This window comes from Macrobrachium rosenbergii, chromosome 51 (genome assembly GCF_040412425.1).
Source record: "Macrobrachium rosenbergii isolate ZJJX-2024 chromosome 51, ASM4041242v1, whole genome shotgun sequence".
In the NCBI taxonomy this organism is placed as follows: Eukaryota; Metazoa; Arthropoda; class Malacostraca; order Decapoda; family Palaemonidae; genus Macrobrachium; species Macrobrachium rosenbergii.
In genome coordinates, this window is record NC_089791.1 from 10,125,862 (window position 1) to 10,150,943 (window position 25,082).

The 25,082-nt window shown below is 35.7% G+C and overlaps 1 protein-coding gene across 1 annotated transcript in view; it reads left to right on the forward strand.

Annotated features, from left to right (window-relative positions):
• LOC136832951 (3-ketoacyl-CoA thiolase, mitochondrial-like) overlaps positions 1 to 25,082 on the forward strand; it is a 137,866-nt gene that overhangs the window by 82,137 nt on the left and 30,647 nt on the right. Inside the window, exons 9-10 of the mRNA XM_067094605.1 lie at positions 15,159 to 15,380; positions 19,499 to 19,699. Of these exons, the coding sequence (XP_066950706.1) occupies positions 15,159 to 15,380; positions 19,499 to 19,699 (423 nt within the window). The remainder of the gene's footprint in view (positions 1 to 15,158; positions 15,381 to 19,498; positions 19,700 to 25,082) is intronic.

Genomic DNA, 25,082 nt, shown 5'->3' on the forward strand with positions numbered 1-25,082 from the left:
ATCCTGCAGGATTACGTAACAGGAATTGCTCAACAAACGGGCAATAAAGAAAGCAAGGCACCTAAAAGTTTCAAGGCAGGCTATTCACTGTTCCCTAAAAAGACTCCGATCAGCAAAGAGTGATCCTGGATCTGTCGCGTCTAAATCTCTACATAAAATGCGACAAATTTCGCATGCTTACGGTAGCTCAGGTCCGGACTCTACTTCGCGTGGAGCCGTCACCACCTCTATCGATCTTTCAGACGCTTATTATCACGCCCCGGTTGCGCCGGAACTTCTCTCAGTTCCTCGGTTTCAGACTCGGGAATCAAGCCTACTCCTTCAGGGTCATGCCTTGGTCTGAACATTGCACCCAGGATATTCACCAAGCTGGCGGATACGGTAGTACAGCAGCTCCGGTCCCAAGGAATCTCCTAGCAGCATACCTGGACGATTGGATAATTTGGGCACCAACAGTTCCGGAGTGTCAAGAAGCTACGCCCATAGTCATCAATTTCCTAGAGTCATTGGTTTTCAGCTGAACAGGGAGAAGTCCCGCCTGACTCGAGTCTCGGTTTCAGTGGCTGGGTCTTCAGTGGGACCTGTCCTCCCACACGTTGTCTCTCCTCCTTCCAAGAGGAAAGAGATAGCATCTCTCACCAAGAGGTTTCTCAAAATCCATCAGCATCCCGTCGGTCCCAGGAAAGGGTCCTTGGGTCTCTTCAGTTTGCCTCAGTGACAGACCTGCTCTTGAAAGCCAAATTAAAAGACATAAACAGAGTGTGGCGGAGTCGAGCAAATGTCAAGCTCAGGGACAAGGTCTCCTCCATCCCTCGGATCTTAAAGACAAGACTGCGGCCTTGGACCACAGTCAAGGGCCTGTCCAAAACAGTTCCACTTCAGTTTCCTCCGGCACTAGTTGTCCACACAGACGCTTCTCTAAGCGGCTGGGGGATATATTCACCAAAACAAAAGTACTGGGAACGTGGTCCACAATGTTTCAGCAGTTCCATATAAACACCCTGGAAGCCATGGCGGTCTTTCTGAAGCTGAAGAAAATCCGCCCCCAATCGGATTCATATCAGGTTGGTGTTAGACAGCGCAGTGGTAGTTCATTGCATCAACAGGGCGGCTCCAAATCAGGTCGAGTAAACCAAGTAATGGTAGCTATCTTCTCCCCTGGCGAACAAGCACAGTTGGCACCTGTCAGCCACCCACCTAGCAGGTGTCCGAACGTGGTGGCGGATTCCTGTCCAGGACTACCCGTTGGAGACGGAGTGGTCCCTGGATGCGAATCTTTCAATGGATTTACCGCCGGTTCGGGACTCCAAGTGGATCTGTTCGCAACGGAGAGCAACTTCAAGCTCCCCTGTTATGTAGGCCCCAACCTGGACCCTCAGGCGCCATACAGACGCAATGACAGTAGATTGGAACAATTGGGAGAGGATTTATCTGTTCCTCCAATAAATTTACTGCTGAAAGTTTTACACAAACTCAGGACATTCAAAGGTCAACCAGCCCTAGTAGCCCCTATTGGCCAAGAGCAATTGGTTCCCTCTTCTTCAGGAACTGGGATTACGGAGTCTTCGATTCCCAAAACCCATTCTGACCCAGACAGTACAAACCAAGACTGTGTCAGCTTCCTCAAGAATTCAAGATGCCCTAGCTTTATGGACTTTATAAAGTTCGCAGCCCAAAAGGAGCAAACATTGACCCTGTCAACACTCTGTTTTTAGAATCAGATAAAAGAGATTCTACTATTAGACAATATGACTCAGCAGTCAAAAATTAGCCTCCTTCCTGAAAGCATCTGAAGCCAAAATTATGACGACTAATTTAGGAGTTTCCTTCTTTAGGTCACTGTTTGAGAAAGGCCTTGCTCCGGCCACTATTACCACAGTCAAGTCAGCATTAAAGAAAGTATTTTTTTCTGGCTTTAAAATTGACCTTACAGATTCTTATTTTTCATCCATCCCCAGAGCATGCGCTCGTCTGAGACCAGTATCACGCCCACATTGGTTACTTGGTTTTCTCAATGACGTCCTTAAAGTTAGCATCAGAGTTGGATAACTTCCATTGCTCTTATCAGGATCTGTTAAGGAAAACCTTATTTTTATTAGTTTGGCTTCAGGTGCTAGAATCTCAGAGCTGTCAGCTCTCACTAGAGGTGATAATTTTGTTAACTTCCTCCCATCCGGAGAAGTCCTCTCCCCTGACCCTAGATTTTTAGCTAAAAACGAAGACCCACAGGACAGGTGGTCTCCTTGGAAGGTGGTGCCCTTCCTCAAGACCAATCTTTATGTCCAGTCCATACACTTAAATCTTACCTTCAAGAACTCCACAGAGTAAGTCGGGTCTCTTTTTATCAGGGAGAAAGGTGGTACTCTTTCTCTTAATGGTATAAGACAACAAATTCTGTATTTCATTAAACAAGCCAACCCAGACTCAGTTCCTAAAGTTCATGATATTTGAGCAGTGGCTACTTCTATTAATTATTTTCATAATATGGACTTTTCAGAGTTATCAAAATATACAGGTTGAAATCACCTCTAGTGTTTAAACGCCACTATTTAAAAATCACTCAAGCCCTGAAATATTCTACAATAGCTGTGGGAAGTGTCATCTCCCCACCTTAAATAATTATATCCTTCCTTTTCCCCGCCCGCCACCTCATTTGCTTTTCTGCTTATTCCTCCTGGTTGTTTATGCCTCACTGCCTAGCTCTTCATATTGATATTTTTGTATTTATGATGGAAAACTGTAATCTGATTAGCCATAATTGTTTTTCTTATGGGTACTGGACAGTTTTTGTTTGGCTCCATGTAGGACTCGGATAATTGTGTGTGTTATTTTCATTAGTCTTGTCTCTTACGTGTGTTTAGCCTAAGTTTACATGTATAGTTTTAAGGTTGTTTTTTTGTTCTGTGTAATTTTCATGTTTCACTACTTTTAAGTAATTTTAAGATTTTTGAGGTTTTTTCCCATCAGTGGACCCCCATTGTTTTGTAGTGTTAAGTTTATTGGTGTGCCTTAAAATTAAGTTACCTTACTTTTAAGTATTCTTGCTTCATGGGAGAGATTCATTAATTAAATTATTTTCGTTATAATTTTGCCTTTTCTTCAGGTTACCCCCTTGTTTTCCAGTAGTAGCAGTCTTGGCATGATTCTCTATCACTATTTCACCGGCTGACACGGGACTGGACTCAGAAAGGGATTTTGACAGAGGAAAAATCTATTTCTGAGGAAGGTCCCGTGTCACCCGGGGTGACCTCCCTGTCTAGTCTAGTACTCCCCCTACTTGCACATGCCAAGTCTGGGGTTAGTGCTAGCATGGAATGAAAGTAGGTGGCGCTGGTGTCGCGAGCTGGCGGGTGTTGAGTGTGGGAGCTGTAACGGCTCACCGCTCTTTACGGGGTTTTGATAAGGAGAGATCTTTCGAGTATATTTCCGTGGTAGTGGTATTTCACTCCCTTCATTATACCGGCGTCTTCTAAAGACGATCGACTGGGGTAGTAACCCCAGCTTTCTGAAAGCTCTTTTTCTCTGGTATATCTAGCATTGTTATACCTAGAAATTAGATGCTGTAATGGAATTTCACGGGTGACAGGACCTTCCTCAGAAATAGATTTTTCCTCTGTCAAAATCCCTTTTTATATATTCCATACTTTTTCATTTAAATTTTATCAGTGCCTAAATTTAGTTTATATAATGAAATCAACTCATCAAGAAACAACTTTGGCAATATATATATTTATAAATATATATATGTTCTCAGGCTTATAAATATATAATTACATTTTGCAATAATTTATATTTAATACTGTGGCATTTTGGGTTCTTTATTTCTACACAGCCAAAGATAAAACACAATCAGAGTGAAATGGAGACTAATATAAAACTTAAATTTAACTGGCATGCAGTACAACAGGTTAAGCCATATTTTCCAGTTTGCCGATAAATTTAGGCCTTGATAAATTAGATTTCGGTATAATATGAATCATACCTATATAAGACTGTTTTCCCATTTCTTATATACGGCAGGGGTTCTTGCACATTATGATGATAAGTAAAAATTTGGGAAAGAGTATTAATCATTACTCAGTGGTATACCTGATCTTGTTTTATTCAAATTATGCTTATGATTTTTTTATTTATATGAAATATGCTATTATCAGCAGTTATATTTTAAAAATTTGAAAATTTGATTTTGATATTAAACCCAAAGAAAATCAATGTAGACACATCCCTGATGCCAACATAGATTACAACTGATAATTCCAACCAATTGTTTGATAAGGGAGATTCAATGATGTTCCTTAATGTTCAGGTTTGAATATTGCTTATTTTTTTGCTTCTTTATTTTTATGTATCTTGTTTAATCAATGTTTGTAATTTGTTCATCTTGTCACTGCAAAAATATCTTCCTCTCTATTTCTTTGTGCCTAATGCCTTTTTCTCAGTGTGTTTTACTGAGACTGTAATGTTTGAGTGGACAAAATTTTAACGAAACAAATGAATCTATCTTTATGGTTAGATGTTCTTAAGCAAGTACAATGGTGCGTATTGGTGATTGTTGGGAAGAGAGCCCAGTTATTTCAAAAACTCCCAAAACATGATTTCAAATTTTACATCACCGGACAAATTGTTCATTGTTGCATTTTCAAGTTCAAAACATTAACTTCAATGTTAGCCAATTTCCTATTCCCATCTTTTACATTTCAAATGTTTATGTAGTAATAGTGTTAACATTATCCCACTAATTACATTTGCAGCTTATCTCCAAGTAATTAAGCTAAAATTCACTTAGTAACCCACTTACATTTTCCAATAGAGCTTGTACTATGGCTATGCATGTGTTGAATGGTACTTTAAAGAAAACCCGTTTTTTGCGTTGGAAATCAAAAAATCTCAAAAATTCTTTTAACAATGTTAATAATCCTTGTAATTAGCGGGCATGCAAAAACCTCATAAACTTTTTGAGTTTCACGGGCTTTTAAAATGTCAGATTAACTGATTTTGGAAACTGAGTGCCCTTCTAAATTATATATAAATGGTTTACCTGAACCAAAACCACATTTATTTTATGTACTAAAAAAAGAAATTATGGGCCAGTAATACTATATATGTTTCTTTTAGCAGCTAAAGATATTATGACTCGTCTATTTTTTGTCCATAGGCAATCTATTTATTCTGATTTGAACGCATAATTTTCATTAGTCGTAATATATATAAATGTTAAGAATCATTTTTTTTAGTAATTGTTTATATCTGACTGATGTATGAATATCATTATATATAATCAATTGGGGTCTGACACCATCCAAAACTAACATTTTGATTGATATAGTATACATATTTTTATTAAAATATATATAATTATGAGATAATAATCTACTTGAAATAACAGAACTTACATTTAAATGTCAATGTTTTCTAAGTCTACATATTTTTTATATGGGATGAAAATTACTTTGTGTTTATATACCCTAGATTACAGACTGTTTATTTAAGTTCCACATGATTCTAAATTAGAAGTGAATGTGATTGCTCATAGGTGTTTGTAATAGTACTATCCTAAAATATATGGCCTATAAGGTATAATAATGATTTTCAAAAGCTTATCTGTATGTTATCTATGAAAAACTTTCTATTAAATATCTGCAATATCTATTACATCAATAACAATGTGATGGAGGCCTGAGTGCATAAATTTTTTAGATCAGACATGATTAGGGTTTATTTAACTGTTGTCCAGCAAATGGTTACTGGTTTCAACTTATCATGATAAATTTGAAATAACCATAGGATATGATACAGGATATACATGGGCATACTTTGTTTTTGCTTAACCTAAAGCAATAACTCTAAATCAAAACCTGGGATAAAATACAATGTTAAACAACCAAGATAGCTAATACAACAAAAAAGTCAAGCTACATAATCATAACTAATGTTAGATCTGGCATTATTTATATTAAAGCATGCCAAGGCCAAAAATATACCCATCTTTTAAATAGTGGTCTTCTATGAAATTATATTATATTTAGTGAAGATCGTAATAACACCCAGGACCTACCTCTGGCTAATATGGCAAAATTGCTAGAATTTAGTTATCATCAAAGGGTCAGATATGGAAATTTGATTGTTAGAGAGAGTCATCAAAAATTTTACCCATTTTTAATGAGCCATTGGACAAATTGGCTTCTCAGATGAGGCAAAGAACAAACTAACAAACAAAAGCTCCTTGTTGTAATCAACTTTGCAATTCAAGGTGATCTTGACTCTGTATTTTTGTTTCACTGGAATTATACGTTTTGTTTTAAACTGCAGTCACAAAAGGTTAAGGTAAGAATGGCCCCATGAACTCTCAAGTTAACTTGACAGAGTTGTTAAAATAGTTTGCAAATCATTATTACTAGTTTAAATGAAGAATTTTGTGTTAATCCTTCCTCCTGTATTTTTGCATTTTACATGAGATTGCAGATTACAGCCTGGTTCAGGGGTTCAAAGTGTTAATCCTTTTCCATACTACACTGGATAACAGAAGTGTGTTTTCTAGGTACCAAATGTGTTCCAAAAATTCTCAAGACTTTTTTGTCAAGAGTCCATTTTTTTTGTGAGCTGTGACAAATTAACTCCAAAAATCAACATTGTTTTTTGATCAATCAAAATGAAAAAATTTGCCTCTTGTCTTTATACATTTGGAACCCAAGAATATCATGACAAAATTTACCTGTTTTTGTATTTTTCCAAGAAGATAGACATGATAATGGCTCAGATTAATGGATATTTAGTTAAAAGAAACCGTTAAAATTGTAATAACCTTCCGATGGATTAAAAACGTTCTAAGTAGAAGCCTATTTTATGAAGGGATCTCTTCAGTTTACCTTTCAGATGTAACCATGAGCCAGAGGTCAGGCCTTGTATGCACTCATAACCTCAGGTTTGTAAGGAAGGCAATGGTACAAATGGTAATTAAAGAATTTGTCATAAGTCAACTGAATACAAAATCTGATGTATGACAAACAATTTGACATCTAAAAGTCCCATTTTAAAACTGTTAATGAATTGGCATATTTTACCTATTTCTTTACCAAGCATTTGTTTTGTTACCATAACTATATCAAAATTCTTCTTAGTTCAACTGCCAGACTTTTGTACACTTCAAACTAACATCAAAATTGATTCAAAGGATTCAATTTTTTTTTTTTCATATGTTTTTTCTTTGACATAAAGGGCAACTTTTTCCTTGCTTAAGACATGGCTCAGAGGACATTGTTTTAACCATAAAAAATCTGCAAAGATAGACCGCTCAAAATTTGTGTAGCAGCCATCTAACCTGCTCTACGCCAAACTCAAAATATATTACATGCTCTTGTCATCCATTTTCAATATAGGAAAATGTTGAATAACCTATAAATGTTTGGCTGGGCCTGGTGTGATCCTTTGCCTTATCTGTGAAAAGCATGGTATCTTATAATATGCAGTATGATTTTCATTAATTAGTATTTGTGCTTTTAGATTTTCATAATCAATAATGTATTGTTTTACAGTAGTTTTGCAAATATATAATTGATCATCACAGTGATGAATGGCCTCCTAGAATTGTACATTTGACCTAGTTCTTCAAGCCAGGTGCCATTTTTAGGACTGACAAAAAGCTCCGATTTGAGAGAAAAATGTTTATACCATTCATTAGTTAGGTAAAACAGCAAAACAAAAATAATGTATTTCCATGTATAACAGTAATTAACATCAGTAATAGCATGGTAGATTTTATTGATTGTACAGATGAAGTGAAGTTGAAACATAACAGTTTAAAAAAATTTCATATAGTAGGTTTTTGCTTTAATAAAATTCAATATAAATTTTTTGAACATCAAAAGATAAGTCAAACAAAGATTTCTTGAAAGGTTTTAATTGAAAAACAACAGTAAATTGATATTTGTCTGAACCTATGTATTCAGTAAAAGTGGTTTCTCTACCCAATTTTAGTTCATGAATGCTATTCAGATCCTGATATATAGTGTAACACCCAAAAACACTGATAACGCATTTTAACAGTGTTTACCAGTCACCATTCATTTCTAACAAAAGAATACAGTATAGTTCCATTAAACCAAAAAGACATGTAAAACAATATAAAAATTTCCATATTTGATAATTATCTTTTATTTGTCAAAATATTCTCTTTTCAATTTGACATTTTTGATGATATAAGAAAAGAAAATTGGATTTTCCAGAATGCATAAAAGTTATCGTGCATCCCAAGGGGCAATCAACATTTTGATTGGCTATTTACCCAACAGAACCTCATTTATCCAGTTTAATTCCACTACCCTTCAGTGAAGCAAGCTGCATAGTTTAAGAATGGTTTTATAAATTACATTTTGATAATCATATCTTGTTTGGTAAGCAAAATAAAATTTTTTTTGTAAATAGAAAGATATTTAAACATGATAATCTGATAACATTAGATATACCAAACTCTACCCACTTGGTTTTACTGGCCCTCATTTAACAGAAAGCTCTTTATCACAGTGCAAATGACTCTGATAACACAGTTGACAGGACTGTTCATATCTAAACTTGATGAAATATTTCATAACGATTTGGACACTCTGATAACACAGTTAGTAGGACTGTTCATATCTAAACTTGATGAAATATTTCATAACGATTTGGACAAAATACTTAAAAAACTGCATTAAACAAGGAATTTTCTGGTATTTTTATTTTTTCTTGTTTTAATCGATTCTATTTTTCATATGAAAAAAATATTCAAACTAATTAATATCTGGACATTAAAAAATAAGTAGGATCCAAACATTATAATTCATAAAGTGATGCAGCATTAAGTATCATGATTGTATATAAAATTTTTGAAATCAATAGTTAAACACCTCACAGGGAGTATAATAAAATTATGGCTCAAAAGCTAAATTTAAAATTGATGGAAAAAACACAAATTGACATAAGCCCATACAAAGGCAAGGCAGTTCATCGAACACTTACTCCTCTGTTCAGTTTGAGTCTGCATCAGAAAGAACATGTTTTTTCATTGGTTAAATACATGAAATAACTCAAACCTTCAGATACTAATGTACAATAATGAGGTGCAAGATTTTCTCACTGTCCTTGTTGTTTCTCTTCAAAGCATTTGCTGTTGCTTAACTGTGCCATCACTTTAAAAGGCTTGAACTGCAGCCCAGTGTTTTGTTTCAGGTTACATTGCTGTTGAGTCAACAGCTGTTTCTTAAATGTTATTCATCAGCTTGCAACATCCATCTTGTATTCTGAAAATGCCTCTTTTTGATATTTTTGAAGTACATGTGTTGTGTTGTACCCTATCATAGTAGTTTATGCTACAGCCCAATTCTTTTTACCATATATTTTCATATATAAGACAGCCTTTAGATAACCGTCAGGTAAACCATTTTGACAACTTTAATTCATGAATTTATCTCATATCTCTAAGTTTTGCATTCTCTAAAACTACAAAAGGTCTGTGTATTGATAGCTTTGCAGCAATAGGTATCAAATTTGAGACAGTTTTGTTATGTAAAGTTGAGGACTTTACAAATGCTGTTTTCAGAAACAGTGTCCTTCCAAAATTCAAAATACATCTGTGATATATTCACTTAATCATGGCAGACAAGAGACCTAATTTTAGGCTAATTTTAAGGGATTCCTTCCAAACACGAAATATAAAGTTTTATGTTGTAATATTCACATATTCAAGTATTATTATAAAATTCAAACATAGATCTTTAAGCATCTTCCATGGATATTTTAACAGTTGTTATGCATCTTCAACACTTTCTAATATTTTTGCATTCGCTATTACTAATTGTACTATAAAATACAAGCGAGTGATCAACATTTGCATTGTTCAGGTTTTCAAGAGTGTGGACAATGCCATCCCTAGGACAAGGAATTTTGTTTCTGTTTTGAATTCATTCTGTGGGGATAACAAAAGGGGTCTGAGGATCCCACTACAGTTAAAGTCAACTGTAAAGATCAGCTCATGCCCAGCAGTTGTTTTAAAATTTTTTCTCAATATTTTGACTCATGGTTAAGTTTGACCATTGTGAGGTTTTCTAGCACTTTTCTTGTCGCTTTATAGTCATTTTGAACATTGTATTTTCAGCTTCAAGTTACAACTTGCACTTAAAAAGGATATATTTTTTGCGATCTTTCTCCAGTAGCAAATGAGGTTATAATGTAAATATGTATCACCTATTCTAGCTTAACGTCATTTTGTAACATAACTACAGTAAAGCATCCATGATTCAGTTCTCATTTCTGGACTTTTGGAATGTTGAGGATTTCTACTTGATGTAGGATTCCAAAGCTTTTGGCAGAAAATTTGCTTGTTCAAGGCTGTATTTTGAGGAAATATTCACTAATTATAACTTGGCTCATATAATTTTGTTGACTAAATGCACTTTTTGTGATCAAAACTATTCTCTAGAGGTTTTTCTTTTGTTTAAACTATCAAAATGAGTTCTAAGTGTTTTTGCCAATGAATTTTAGTATTTTAACCCAGCCACTGCCAAGCTGGCCATGAAACCAACATACTGTGCATCCCATCACCTTATCTTACAAAGGGTTACTGTTGGCAGTAATTGTTTAATATCCGCGATGGTTGAAATGCAAGCAAAACAGACTGTTGTTATCCAGCTGTTTCCCGTTCAGTTGTTTTATTGCCACTGTTTACTCAACAAATAATTAACTAGGAGATACTTTTATCATTGTATTTTAATTTTTAACTTTAACTAGAACATGTGATAAAAAGATAAAGTAAAAGATTCAGTTAGTAATCTGGTTTGAAAAAGGAACTCTCATGATACACAAGATACATGATAATAATATTTTTATGGATGAATGAACAGTGTGAACATGAGTAGGAGTTCTTATGGTAACAAGTGTGTACCTTTTGAAATAATGTCGATTCTGAATCGTGGTTCTTTCCCACACTTATAAAATCTTAAACATTGTTCTACGTTTCATCGCCAGTCACAAGCAACCCCTGCTACATGATAAAAGTATGATAATTATCATTACATACTGTAATTACCATTCAATGACAGATTGTCTTCAGTTACAAACAGCCTGAATTTTTACTAACAAAATTACATTATATTGTATAAATGTTATTACTAACATAATTACAGCTGTTCTGGAAGATAAAAGTTGCTAAAGTACAGCCATAACTAGATATTTATGTACATTCTGGGTCAGACTGGATTTTTTAAAAAGTTGATTTCATTGTTCCCATAATTATTTCAGAATAGGCTATTTATTATGTGATATGCCAATAATATATTGTAAAAGGTTTTACTCTGATTATCAGTTTATTTCATAATCTGAATCTTTTCCGTTAATGTGATATTGGTTATCATACCAATGAAAAGGCTAGTTATGTATTTATAGGTTAACAGATAGAATTCAAGGTTTGATTTTTAAATGGTAAATCTAACTCCAATTTGTCCAGTTGTGAATTTATGATTAAAAGGTCATTTTTTATGTAGAAAACAATGATCTAGTATATAATCTGTCATTTTGATGATGGTAAAAATCATAAGATTTAGTGTCATTCTTCATTTTGTTTCTATTCCTATTCTGGTTCCTTTTCATATAGACCATATATCTTTTAGCATTATTCAAAGTATTAAACATGTTAAAACATGTATTATCAAAATTTTATTTGCAAATTCCTATTTTTTAAATGTTATTACATCGGCTTTACAACACACCTTTTATACTGCCTTTTGCCTCTCTTTTGATATTTTTGAAGTAATGTACATATGTGTTATACCCTATCATAGTATTGTATACTATAGCTATGGTTAAATCATTTTTAATTAACTATCATTTTGATGATTTTTTTTCAAGGACAATATATAAAAATCTTTAGGAAATAAGTATTGTAATAATTTTATAATAAAAAGTGCATTTAGTAATAAAATAATGAAAATACTGTAATTAGTGAAAATTTCTATGTGAAAATGCGCATGGGCAAATCAATACTCCAGGAATAATGCACAAGATATGTTCTAAGAGAAATCTTGATTCGTGATGGTTTGAAATCTGATTTCAGGATCTATTTAGTTAATTTTTGGTATCTAAGGATCCACTTTAATACAGTATTATATCTGTGCGGTTTATCTAAAGTAATTTTATTTTGCAAAATAATTAGCCTAATTTTATTTGACTATTAAAATATAATATAAGCCTTTTAGACAATGAGAAAATTTTATTGATGATATTTTACACAAAGTAAATAATAAACTCATTATGTCTTTTAGGGAAAAGGAGGAGTAGAATTTTGCACAGGTATTTACAGTAATATTTAATGAGACAGTGGTCAGTGTTACTCAGTTGACTGTGGACTCATTTTTAAGCCCTATAAGTCAAAATAAAAGGGTGGAAAATCAAATTTTGAAATTCAAGCCAGGCAGATTGTTGTAAAAATTTGGTTATTAGCAGGGCGTTTACTCAAGTTGAAAGTGTTTCAAATTTTGTAGGAGTTGATAATACTAACAATAAACTTTATCATGTATACACTTTACAATAACAAATTATTTTTTGTAAAATCAGAAGTTAGTCATTTAGTTTTCTTAATGCTGTTGAACTTCAGTTTCTGTGATGGCTGTTTATAGTTGGCATATAAATTTGGTTTAACTACACTGGAAATTATTCAAACCAATTGTTATGGTAGAACATTATCAAAATGCAAAGCTCTCCACACTGCTGACACCTCTACTCTTAGTCCAAGGAAATAATTTGCAAACAAAAATATTTTCATTTATAACAAAGCAATAGAGGTTCTATAACTGATGTTGCAAAGGCCATTGCTTTTACAGCTGTAGCAACAAAAGTATGGAATTGCTTGTAAATTGAATTTGAAAGTTTGCAAGAGATGAATTGAGAAAAAGCAATCCTGTAAACAATAAATAACTGTTAAAAAGAAAATAGATAAAATTGCTCAAGAAAAACATTCCTGAACACAGGTTCACAAAAAACTTATTACAGTACTGGTTGACCATCACTAATCCGGCAATCAGTAGTCCGGAACAATCAGTAATCCGGCACAAATTTTGGCTAAGTAATTTCTAATGTTTCGCACTAATTTTTCAAATTTCCCTAGGTAAGCTGCGCTAACTCAGCTCGCCAGCCGCTTCGATTTGGTGGTGCAGTGTGCTGCATCAACAAACTGGTAGCCTAGCCTACATTGTACTGTACTTTATTCACATATTAACAGTATTATACAAACATCAACATAAAGAATGTGCATCTTTTTCATGGATCTTTTAAAAAGTTATGCTGTACTACATTGTTTCCAGTTGCATATATTCTCATATTGCTTTTGTATTATAAAATGCAATCAATGTTTTGTTTTGGGAATTGATATCAGGTGTTTACGTTCTGTATTTACATTATTTAACTAAGTTCAAAGCGCTTTTCTTGCTTCTAGTTAGCGTAAATGAATATGGATACTTTATTTATTTGGGACAAGGATATTTTTCAGTTATACAAAGTGTTTTAAGTCGAAATATAACTTAAATAGGTCTCGTTGTGAAATTAATTTAGCAATTTTTTCGTTAATATATGGCGTTTGCAGGAATCGCGGCTGGCTGTTTTGGGGCATGTTTGTTTTTAGTAAAAAAATCAAGATTCCGTTAGCTATTTTCTCTTGATTTCATCATAATACTGAGCTTCACGTATTTATCTTTTATCTGCGTGAAAACAGTAGTAATTTGTATTCTTTCATGCCCAGTAGTTTTGATTAAAATACATTCTCTCCAGTTTTATTCTGGTCGAGTTTCATCCATGTTGCCGATGCGCGATAATTTATAGTCATTAGCAGCTTGAATATTGTTTTCTCAGCTTCAGCTACAACTTGCAGCTTAAAGTTACTGTAGCAGTATATTTCCCTGCCGATCTTTTCTCCAAAGCGAATAAAGGGTATAGTGTAAAAAATATATCAGTCCTATTGTACAGTACTTAAACGTCATTTGTAACATAACTACAGTAATTGTGTATTACCGTCACGATGGTTGAAATACAAAGCAAAACAGTTGTTATCCGACACGATTATTAACCAAAACAACAGTTTCCGGTTGGTTGTTTATGGCTTGCGCATTTTTGCAAGAGTATAACATTACTAACAATACTTTTATCATTCTCTTTTACTTTTTAACTAGCAGATGGAATAAAGAGATGGAGGAAAAAAAAGTTTGTCTATTGTAAGTTGGTCTCTCTTGCTGCCCCTGCCTGCATGAAATCTAAAAATATTTCTAAATATTTTAAGTATCGGTATTAATTGCTAACCCCATCGTAAACTCGAAATATTGTAAGTTGAATTATCATAACTCGAGCACTACCTGTATTTGATAATTGTCTTTTCTTTATTAACCAACTTGTACTGATTTATAGGATATTTTAATTCTAAGATGAGGTGCTTAGCTACTGTGTTTCGTGTATTCTAGCCTAATAAATGGCTAATCCGGCAAAATGGCTAATCCGGCACCCTCTAGGTCCCAATGATGCCGGATTAGTGATGGTCAACCTGTATTATTATAATTATTATTATTCCTCAAGCACTGCAATGAAAGAAAATAAAAAGAAAACAAAATACCCTGAGTGCCATTTCTTGGGAAATGAAGTAGCGTAAATGACTGGATTCAGGCAAAACCGTAAACAAGGAATTAACATTAAGGGAAAGATTTAAGTAGGTAAATAGATAGAGCCACATCATAATGTTTGATTGATTATAAACTTGAGTAATCTTTATCTCCTTTGCCTTCCACTTCCCCATCATCAGCTTATCATACGATGTAAGCTCATACACGAGCTATGTATGGGGTTCAAGAATGTAACCTGAACACATTTAGAGGAATCACTGTGGTGTGTTTATGAGAGCGCTGTAGACAGTACTAAAGGTTTACTGTAGTATCGTTTTGGCCTTAGCTGCATTAGTTTCATTTTGCACATTTTATTTTATCCTTTTATCTCTTTTCACTTAGATGTCTAACTGTCCTCTCTTCAATATAATTTAAGAACACATCCTTCGGGTGAGCGTTATGAGAGTCTAGTAACACACCTAAGTGGTCTTATTAAGTTACTTAATACATTAATAGTATTATACTGTAATAGTATATAATAATATCTAGTATTTAATACTTTGTTTTTTATGTTTTTTTAAACATGTTATTTCAGCTCAGGATAATGGTCATTTTACTGCTGAGATTGCACCTATTGCTGTTAAAACTAAAAAGGGTCCTGTTGATATGACAGTAGATGAACACCCAAAGCCACAGTCTACTTTGGAAAGTGTGGCAAAGCTGCCACCAGTCTTCAAGAAAAATGGAACCGTTACTGCTGCTACAGCCTCTGTAAGTTTACTGCTTCCATTTTGTTTTTTTGTGATCAAGTTTTGCCTATTTTAATATTATCTATAGGAGTTTGTTTTTTATTAACAGCTCTTTAATGACACCAATTTTTTAAAAATTTAAATATTTTCATGTATGTTGAATTTGTACTATAGAAAATGCAGAATTTTTTTGTGAACTCTCACGTAATGGCTGTGAACTAAAGTTTTGTGCTTTGTTCATTAAAATGAAACTCCTTTGATATACACTTATGTATGTAATCCAGTTATCTTTATTACATTATAGAAATTTTAGAATTCTAAAGAGCTACAGTAGGGTAAGAAATTTCATTATTTAAATCAATCAGATGACAGCACAAACTCAGAGCCTCTCAAAAATGGATACATATCCTTTGATCATGTAATGTATTACAGTATAAAGAAAATCATATACAGGTTGTTGACTAATAGAGGCTTATCATTGTCATCATCATAAACATTTTTATAATAGTTTTTCCCCACAAGGTTTTAGATATGAAATGGATTTCTCTTCATTCTTCTCTGTCCTGTGCTTTTTCTGCTTGAACTCCCACAAGGTCTAGGTCTTCTGTGTCACCCTTCTCCATGCTTTCTTAGGCTATTTGTCCCCCTTCTCTCCATTCCATTCCAGTCTCTCACTGTACACCTTGATTCGATCATATGTTTGTTTTCTCTATAGCCCATCCTGCTGTCACCCAGCATACCTGCTGCTGCTGCTGTCTTTTGTATGTCTTATTGTAGCATTTTCAATCAACTTCTAAATGCTGTAGTTGCTGTCACTTTTTCTTGATATTCCATTTTGGTGTCTTCATTTTTCAGGTTCATGTTTTTATTCTTATGACTGGTTGTATTTTTTTCATTTTTTCATCCCTCGGTTCTGTTTTTTTCATTTTTTCATCCCTCTCTGTTACATTAGCTTGTAGCAATCTGTGTTGTGAAAAGCAAGCCTCAGCTGACATAAAAGAAAAGTCTTCTTTGATGGTGTTCATCAGAATACTGCATAATCAGTCAGTGTATCATCTCCATTCTATGTTTTCAAATTGTTTCTTGGCTCCTTAAACACTGTGTCAACAATTTCAGTGTGTGTTTTAACAAAGCATGAGTTCTGTTTCTGCCTCTTTATTTCTTTCTCCTAGGCTTTACCTTTACTTACCCAAAACCTCAAAATCAGTTCTTGTCTGTTCCTGTGTTGCCCTGTAGGTCTCCTCTTATTAGTATCCCATCTGACTGTTGCACTTTTTTCACTCCATCAGATAGCCTCTCCTTTTTATGCTTTTCTTTATAGTATGTCACTTATCCTTAATACAATAGTTTATGTATGAAATGGAAAATTTCAGCCACCTTTAAACTACTTTTCATAAAAATTTTTTAAACTAATTTGAAATTGGGAAAGTTTGTCAGAAACAAGTGATCATTTATCCAGGACACTGAATTTTTTTTCCTGGTACAAGTGGATACCATTATCTTGGTTAAGAATGCATGTTGGCTCATGATGAACCCAAGGCTTTTTTTTAATGATGACTACCTTCCAGTTTTATGTTTCATTTTACTGTTTGAGCCATCTATTAATTGACTGTTTTGTCCATCCACCTGATCAGGTTTTCTCAAAGCACTGTAATTTTAAAATATAATTTCGTAAATGTCATTAATGGGCAATGAGTATTCAGTATTTTATGTGGTGGGTCCAAGGTCAAGGTCATACCTATAGGTCAGAGGTCAAAAGGGAATTTAACCTTTTCCCTTACTTTGATTTAATATTAAGACATCCTATCCACTAATGAAACGTGTGCAGAGGATGGTCAACGTCATGCTTAGAGATTAAAGGTCAAACAAGCCTTTAACCTTTTATGTTGGTTTTGAACCTTATAGATAGAGATTTCACAGTTGGCATGCTTACCCCATTAATGGAACAAGTGTAGACAGTTAGGTAAAGAACATACTTAGAAATTTAGGTCAAATAGAAATTGGCCTCCAGTGTGCCATTATGTTTCACAAAGTCATGTTCTCTTTCATTTATTGCATATTTTAATGAATATGCTAACAAAATAAAATTTTATATTTTTATTTCTGTTCATTATAGTGTACAGTAATGAGTGATTCTAAAGATTTGCCCAAAGAATTTGTTATTTAGGGGGTGCTGAAAATAGTGAGTTATGTACAAATGAATAAATAGGACAGTCAACCCCTTGTGGACAGGTAACATACATATATGTTTACATATAGCTTTGCAGTGTAGTCCTGGTAACATACATATATGTTCAAGATTTCGTGCCATATAGTTTGAATGAATTTTGCGGGAAAAATGTTCCATGTGCCATAAATCACTATTGGCAACTCATCAGATAGCAGTACTGTATGAGAGTCTGAGAGAGCTCGGAGATATTTAGTCTTGCTGGAGGTGGTAAAGGGGAATATTGTCCCAAATTCCCATCCCAGGATGAGTTGTAAATATTTTACAATAAGTATACTCAGATTTTGTTACTGATTTCAGTTCTTATCTGTTGTGATATTGTGTTAGCTGTAATTATAATTTGACAAAATAAAATAAAAATATTAGAAAAAACACTTATAACTTGGTAAAATTAGCATATTTTTATGACTGTCTTTTGGAAAAGAGGCCCTGCATGGGGTTGGAAATTTCACCTTCAACTTCCACAGGAAGGTTCAGAAAATTTTTTAGAATTTTTTTTCTAATGCTATTGATTTTTTTAAAAAATTGGCCATCCTTAAATTTAGCCCAGTATATGGGTGTTCTTAATGTATGTTTAACCCGGACTGTGAGGATTAAGTGGGAAGAGACTAAAATGAACAGATGTCAAGTAAAATGCAGAAAGCAGTGGATCCATGGCCAAATATTAACTGCAGAGTTAGTTATAAATGACTTGTTTAACCAGACCTCTGAACCCTGTAAGGGTTCTTCTCAAGCTGGAAATTAACTGCAAAGAACCCATAGTACCAGCTATGGTCTGCTTTGCAAGGTAAACTTCTTAGTTGTGTCCCTTAGTAGAAGACAGAACTATACAGTTACTCATCCTGATATTTTATTTGATGAAGTATGCATTTTATTGCTTCGTTTTGCATTGTCGTTGCTTCCCAGAAATATTACTTTGGGTCAGCCTTATAGAAATTTGACTTGGTGAAGTGTTCTGACTGTTGCATAATATTAACATTGTATGGGGGCGTCAGTCATTATTTTCTCATGCACATAACTTTTTATTTGAACAACAGAAGTGCACCATGAAACTATACAAAAGTTCTTTGCAGCATTACATTTTGCCTTGGCTGTATTGTTTCCTGCCCGGTACTTCTCATCTGGTTCCTGTGGTTTCTTCCCACTTGAAGCTTGTCCAAGTTCTTTACTCATAACTTGCTTCAATTTTCATCCTTATAAGAACATTTTAGTCCACCTGCATTGCTGTGTACCGTTTTGGTTTTTTAATCCTACTGTCCACCTTTTTCAGCTTTGCTTTGCTCAAGCTTTCAGTTCTCATTTGAGACTGAATCTTTCAGTTGAGCCCTGTAAGAGTAGAAATTGTGACTCACTAATTACACTACCTTATATTATTATTAGGAAGATTAATCAAACTTAGCTTCCTGTAGGGTTCCATAATAATTAGTAGTATTGTAATCAGTAGTACTAATACCTTAAGTTCCTGTGGTGGGTGGAGGTGGTGGTGCCAGTGCACTGTATATGGTGCACTGTAGGCATTACTAAAGGTTGTTTGCAGCTTCCCTGATGCCCCTAACTGCACCTAATTTTTAGCCCTTTTCTTTACTTTCCTCTTGCTGTTCAAACACTCCATATCCCTCTCTTGACTGAATGGCTGAAAGTGCCCCAGTGCTTGACTTTATTGCCAAATTTCCATAATTTAGTCAGCAATACCATGTTAGTGGGAATATATAAATGAAGGGAACCCATTTTACTATAATGCCAAATTTCTATAATTCAGTCAACAATACCATGTTAGTGGGAATTTATAAATGAAGGGAACCCATTTTACTTGAATGTTGCTGTCATTATAATGTATTACCTGAAATGTGAATGACACTTGTCTGTCACAGGTAGCTGTATAAATTCATACCTTTTTTTTTTTCTCCTTTCAGGGAATATGTGATGGGGCTGGAGCAGTTGTATTAGCTTCGGAAGAAGCTTGTAAGGAGCATGGTTTCAAGCCTTTAGCACGCTTAGTAGGTTACGCAGTTGCTGGAGTTGACCCAACCATTATGGGCATTGGTCCTGTGCCTGCTATTCAGAAATTACTAAAGGTTTCAGGTTTAGAACTGAAGGATGTTGGGATGGTTGAGGTAAGTTTTGTTATTGCTGGCAAGTTAAATGCAGTTTTAATTGCCTTTAAGGTTTTCTCTATCTAGAGGTCAGCAGTATTTTTTCTGAACAAGGATGTTTTTTTTATTTTTCACTATATATTTTCCAGTATAGTAGTCATTATTTCAGTATTAGTATAGAATGATTTTCCTTAAGCATGATACAAAGTTTTCCATACCAAGCAGATATTCATGAAAATCTGGGAATTCTGTATGGCTGATTCATATACAGTACTATACATTACTGTTCTTATTGATAGCACTGTATCCAAATGGTGTTCGTAATGAGTGTTTGAAATCGAGGATCAGTGTGTTTACCTTTCCAAATTTATTAGGAGTATTCTCTAGATTTCTATAGCAAATCAAGATATCCCTGAAGGGGGTTTATGTCATCAGTGAACCTTATGCAGTGTACTATAGGCATTATTAAAGCATGTTTGCAGACCCTTTTGTCCTCAGTTGGCCCACCGTAGCATTTTACTTTTACATCTATTCCCTGTTACTGTGGGGGATTTCTTCCAGTTTCACCTTTAGATCCTTATGCTTCATAGTTATTTTCTTAATGACTGCAAGTCTCCAATGTTTGGCTTTTGTAATAAAAATTTCATGATTCATGCACTCTCTCATCAAAATATAAATACAATAGCAGCAGCAGTACAGTAGTGCTAGTAACTTAAGGTAGTGAATATTCAGACAATTTCATGGCCTATATTTACAGGTTTTTACTTTTTATTATTAATTTTATTACTTACAAAAGAATTAAATATATATATTTCAGTGCACATAATGAAAATGAGGAACATACTATCCCAAGAAAGTGACCGTAATATCTTGTTAAATATAAAAAGTTGAACTCATAATTTGAAATTACTAGATGTAGCTCTCAGAAACCTTTGTAATACAGTAATTTGAAATTACTAGATGTAGCTCTCAGAAACGTTTGCAATTTTCATCCTTTGGAACTTCAATCACTTATACCCTTAGAAAACAAGTTTTGATGTAGGAAAAACCTATTTTTGGTAGTCGTTGTTGAGTCCTCTAGGAGTTACCTTCCATGGTCTACCAGAGCTCCATGGTGACCAAACTAAAATCAGAGAGTTCTCTTCTAGTTGGTCTTTGTGGCCAGGTATTGTGTCGTAATGATTAACATTATAACAAGTGATGGAGTATATAATGAACTCAGAGATAAGCGGGCACTTTCCCATATCTTCAGCGAAGCTGAACCCAGTTTTTCCAACGTCAAAGAACCTGCAAGAAAGAGAAGTGACTATTGTGCATACGCGTCCGCCCTCTTGTTTACAACGGGGCTGATAAAGACCAGGGAGTTGTTACTCTCTGTTGGTCAATGCAGGATGATCCCTTGCCCAAATCCCATGCCTTTTCGTCAGGGAAGTGGGAGGGTTTTGAGGACTCGGCAGTGACTACCAAAAATAGGTTTCATCCTCAAGGAGCTTTACAAAGAAACTGACAGGTGGCGAAAAAGGCTTAAGCTCTCAATTTTTAATCCCAACACCCCAAAGGAAAAAACATTTCTGTCCTGAGGTCAAGCCATAAATTTCAAGTCCCATTCTTTATTCCAAATACTCTTCAGGTTTTGGTACCAAGGAACAAGAAACTATATATGAAGTGATGTTTTAGGATGTAGTTCTACAGTGGCTTACATAAGCATGCTGGGTTTGGTTGCAGTACTGTCGCCCTTCTCCCAGCGATAGTTAGCATACTCACCGTCAATAAGACCCCTGGTTTTCTGCTGTAGCACCTAGGGGTTAGGACTAACCATGCCACCTACTGATACACAGTGTAGTCGAATTTGTTCAAGCGCGTGGCAGTTTTATTTGGGGGTGTTTTCTGATGACTACCCTGTACATTTGGAGACTTCTTCAAAAGAGACATTTCTGAAGGCTGACGGCTTACATACTTTCCTAATATCATGTGACCTAGGAAAGGAGTGTGGATTTGCCTTTTTAATGAGGGACACTACAATCATTCTCAGCCCCTGTAGGGAGAGTGGTTAGTTTGTGCTTGGGTATAGGAAAATAGGACCCTCTGGAATGTTTGCCATGATTTCTATGTAAACAGTAAGTGCTTGAACTGGGCATAATGTCTTGTCTGCTAAATTGAGGTTTCTTATAAGAATAGATTTCCTTCTTAAAGGATCCTCATTCTTGGCCAGGAATGATGGGCCAGGAGACAATAATCATTGATGCTCAGCTGTTTGCTTGATGTATCGTCCCAGTCTAAGAGCCCAGTTCACTAACACAAGCTCCTGATGCTAATAGAATCAAGAAGATCGCCTTTTTTAGCTGTGTGTTATGGTTGTGTTGGGTCCGCTGAATTCTTCTTCTTCTATTAATGTGCTTTTTTTTCCCATTTTTGTGTAGGGCAAGCACGATGCCTTCTTGGAAGGACTTTGATTTGGCTTTGAGCTAGACCGTAGTCTCGATCGGCTGCCCTGCCTGACATCGCTTAGACCCTGGTAGCATATACATGTATCGTACCAGTCACCAGCTCCCTTTCTCCCAGCAGCGAGGAGACGTTGAGCAGTTAGGTCGACAGTTCGAGACGTGTGAGGTGTCTGTTATGTTTTTAGATGTTGGAGTGGCTTTGTTTGTGTGTGTATTAGTCTGTGTGAGGTGTCTGTTATGTTTTTAGATGTTGGAGTGGCTTTGTCTGCATGTGTATTAGTCTGTAACACCCATTTGCTTTTAAGCAAACCTATCTCTTGATTACATACATAATCCCAGGGTGTCTACACGGATAGCAAATTATCCGCCTCTCTTGCCGGTTGGCTGTGGATTTGAACCCGCGCCACAGAGCTCTATGAAGTGCGAAGCTGCTGCTCTAATGACTTGGCCATCGAGGCTCTGTTGGGTCTGCTGAATAGAGGGTTTTATATAAGTCTAAGCACCTTGTTCAGGGACCAAGTAATTGGAAGCCCTTCAGGAGCAGGCCTTTGTAGAGCAAAAGACTGCAGAAGGGAAGTGACAACTTCTGTACTGGAGTCAATCCTGAATCCATAAAGCAAGGGTTCCATTAATGCTGCTTTGTATGCCATGACCGTTGTAACCGCAAGGCATTTGTTTTCAAAAAGGTGTATAAGAAAATTAAAAAGTGTTTCTATAGAAATCTCAACTGGGCTATTATTATGGAGATAATCTAACCATATCTTCCATACGGACTGGTATTGCTGGATAGATGTTGCCCGTAATTTTTGCACTAGATACCTAGCAATGTTGGGTGAGTAATTTTCACGATAGATATTTAAAAAATCCATATGTGAAGGTCCCGGCTCAGATAGGAGGATGTGTAAACAACTTATCCTCCTATTGTCTGGGGTAAAACAGTGGACGGTAGTGGAATTGATCTTTTCGCTTGCTGTTGAAGTAATAGGAACCAATGCTTGATTTGGGGCTATTAAGTAAGCTGTTCCTTTGAAGGTTAGAAGTTTTCTCAAAACCTTTGATATCTGGGACAATGGAGGAAAAAGACATTGCCCTCCCTTTGTTCCAGTCTTAAGGAAGGCATATCTTGCTGTTGCTTGACGTTCAGGCTCGGAGACACATACATTAGGAGTTTGTGATTCTCGTGTGTGGTGAACAGGTCCACTTCTGTTTGAAAAGAGTGGTTGTGAACGTGGCCTTGCCTCTTGATGCAGGACATTGTAGTCATGTTGTCTCTCCCCTTCTGGAGGTTTGAGTTTTGTGAGAGACAAAAAGACAGCCATGAGCTCCAGGAAATTGATATGAGAATTCCTCTGAGTAGCTGACCACCTTCCTGCCACCTGACGACCCTCCCAACCTGTCAGTGAGGCATCTGTGTGTATTGTCACTTGTACAGATGGAGGAGTCAGGGTGACCTGTTTTGCCAGAGATTCCTCTTCCGGGTGCAAGGCCAAAGTATCTCCCCAACTTTTTTAAACTTTTGATGAGGTAGGTCTCGCATCTTTTTTCTTGCATGCGATAGCCAGAATTTGTTCACATTTTTAGTTGCAATCTAAGTAGTGGATCTATTACTGATGTGAACTGCAGCAGGCCCATCATATGTTCTAATTGCCATATGGAAACTATGGGCTGTGCAAGGGACCTTTTGAGGACTTTCCTTATTCTGTTTTGAGTATGGTGAGGAGAGACAGTGGGCCATGAAGAGTATCCCAACACATTCCCATATAAAACCTTTTGACTGTTGACCATTGCTCTTAGGTTTTTCAAGCACTTTTTTTCAAGCAGACTTTTCTTGTGAGCCCCCAGATCAACCAGTTGTCTGTCTATGCTATTAGTTGTATTCCATTTTGTGTGAGTTCTCGAACAAAAACTGTTGCTAATTTTGTAACAAAAAATTCTTTAGGCAATGTTTAGCCCAGAGAGCATGACTTTGATTCTATATATATATATCATTCCCTATCTGAAACCTTAGGAAGGGGCGGGAGGGAACGGCGACAGGGACCTGCCAGTATGCATCTTTCATCTCTATAGAAACTGTCTAAGTCCCTTTTGGAATTATTGAACATACTTTAGCAACGGCAGTTATCCGAAACTTTTGGCAAACAATTTGGTTGTTCAGTGTTGATTGGTTAAGGATCACTCTTCTTTGGGAGGAATCCTTTTTGGGGACACTGAAGAGATGTACTTGGTGGCAAATATACACACTTCTCTATGGCCCCCATTAACAGGGCCTTCCTGCCCGTGAACTACCAGAGAGGGGTCTGGTTTTTGGAAGAACCCCTTTAAAGGAGGGAGAGGGACGAACCCGTTTCTACCCCAGCCCGTTGAAAATAATGTTGTCCCCCCGAAGGAAAAAACTTCCATTGTCTGTGATGTCGTTGAAGTGGACCCCCAACCTTACAATTCCTATTGGTATCCACCTCTTCCTCTGCCTTTGCCTTTGATAGACATTCCAGGTGTTGCTTTTCCTTTTCCCCCCTACAAGATAGTTTTTGGACGTTGTGAAAAGAATGTCTTTGCTGTTGTTGTTGTCCCTTTGTAGGGAATTGTCCCTTCTGACCACCTACCTGTGTTTTTGAGGAAACCTTTGGGGATGACTGAAGCCTTATATGATTTTTGATCAAAGCGAGCCTTTTTTGGGGTTCTGTAAAGGGAAATTTTGGCTTCCTGAATTCCCCTTTCCCAAGGAGAGCGTAACTGTAGAGTTTTGTTGGTGGGCTTTGTCGTGAGTTGAGCCACAACAGACTCCTCAAACAGGTCCTTACAGAAGAGGTTAGAATGTAATAATGCAGTGACAGTGGAGAGTGATTTGTTGGAGCCCTCCAATGCTTCCATTAGTGCTTTTATGTGCCTTTCTAGAAAGTCACAGCGCTTCCCATAGGGTTCTCATAAGACTTTTGGCCTCAACAGCAAAAATTGTCCTG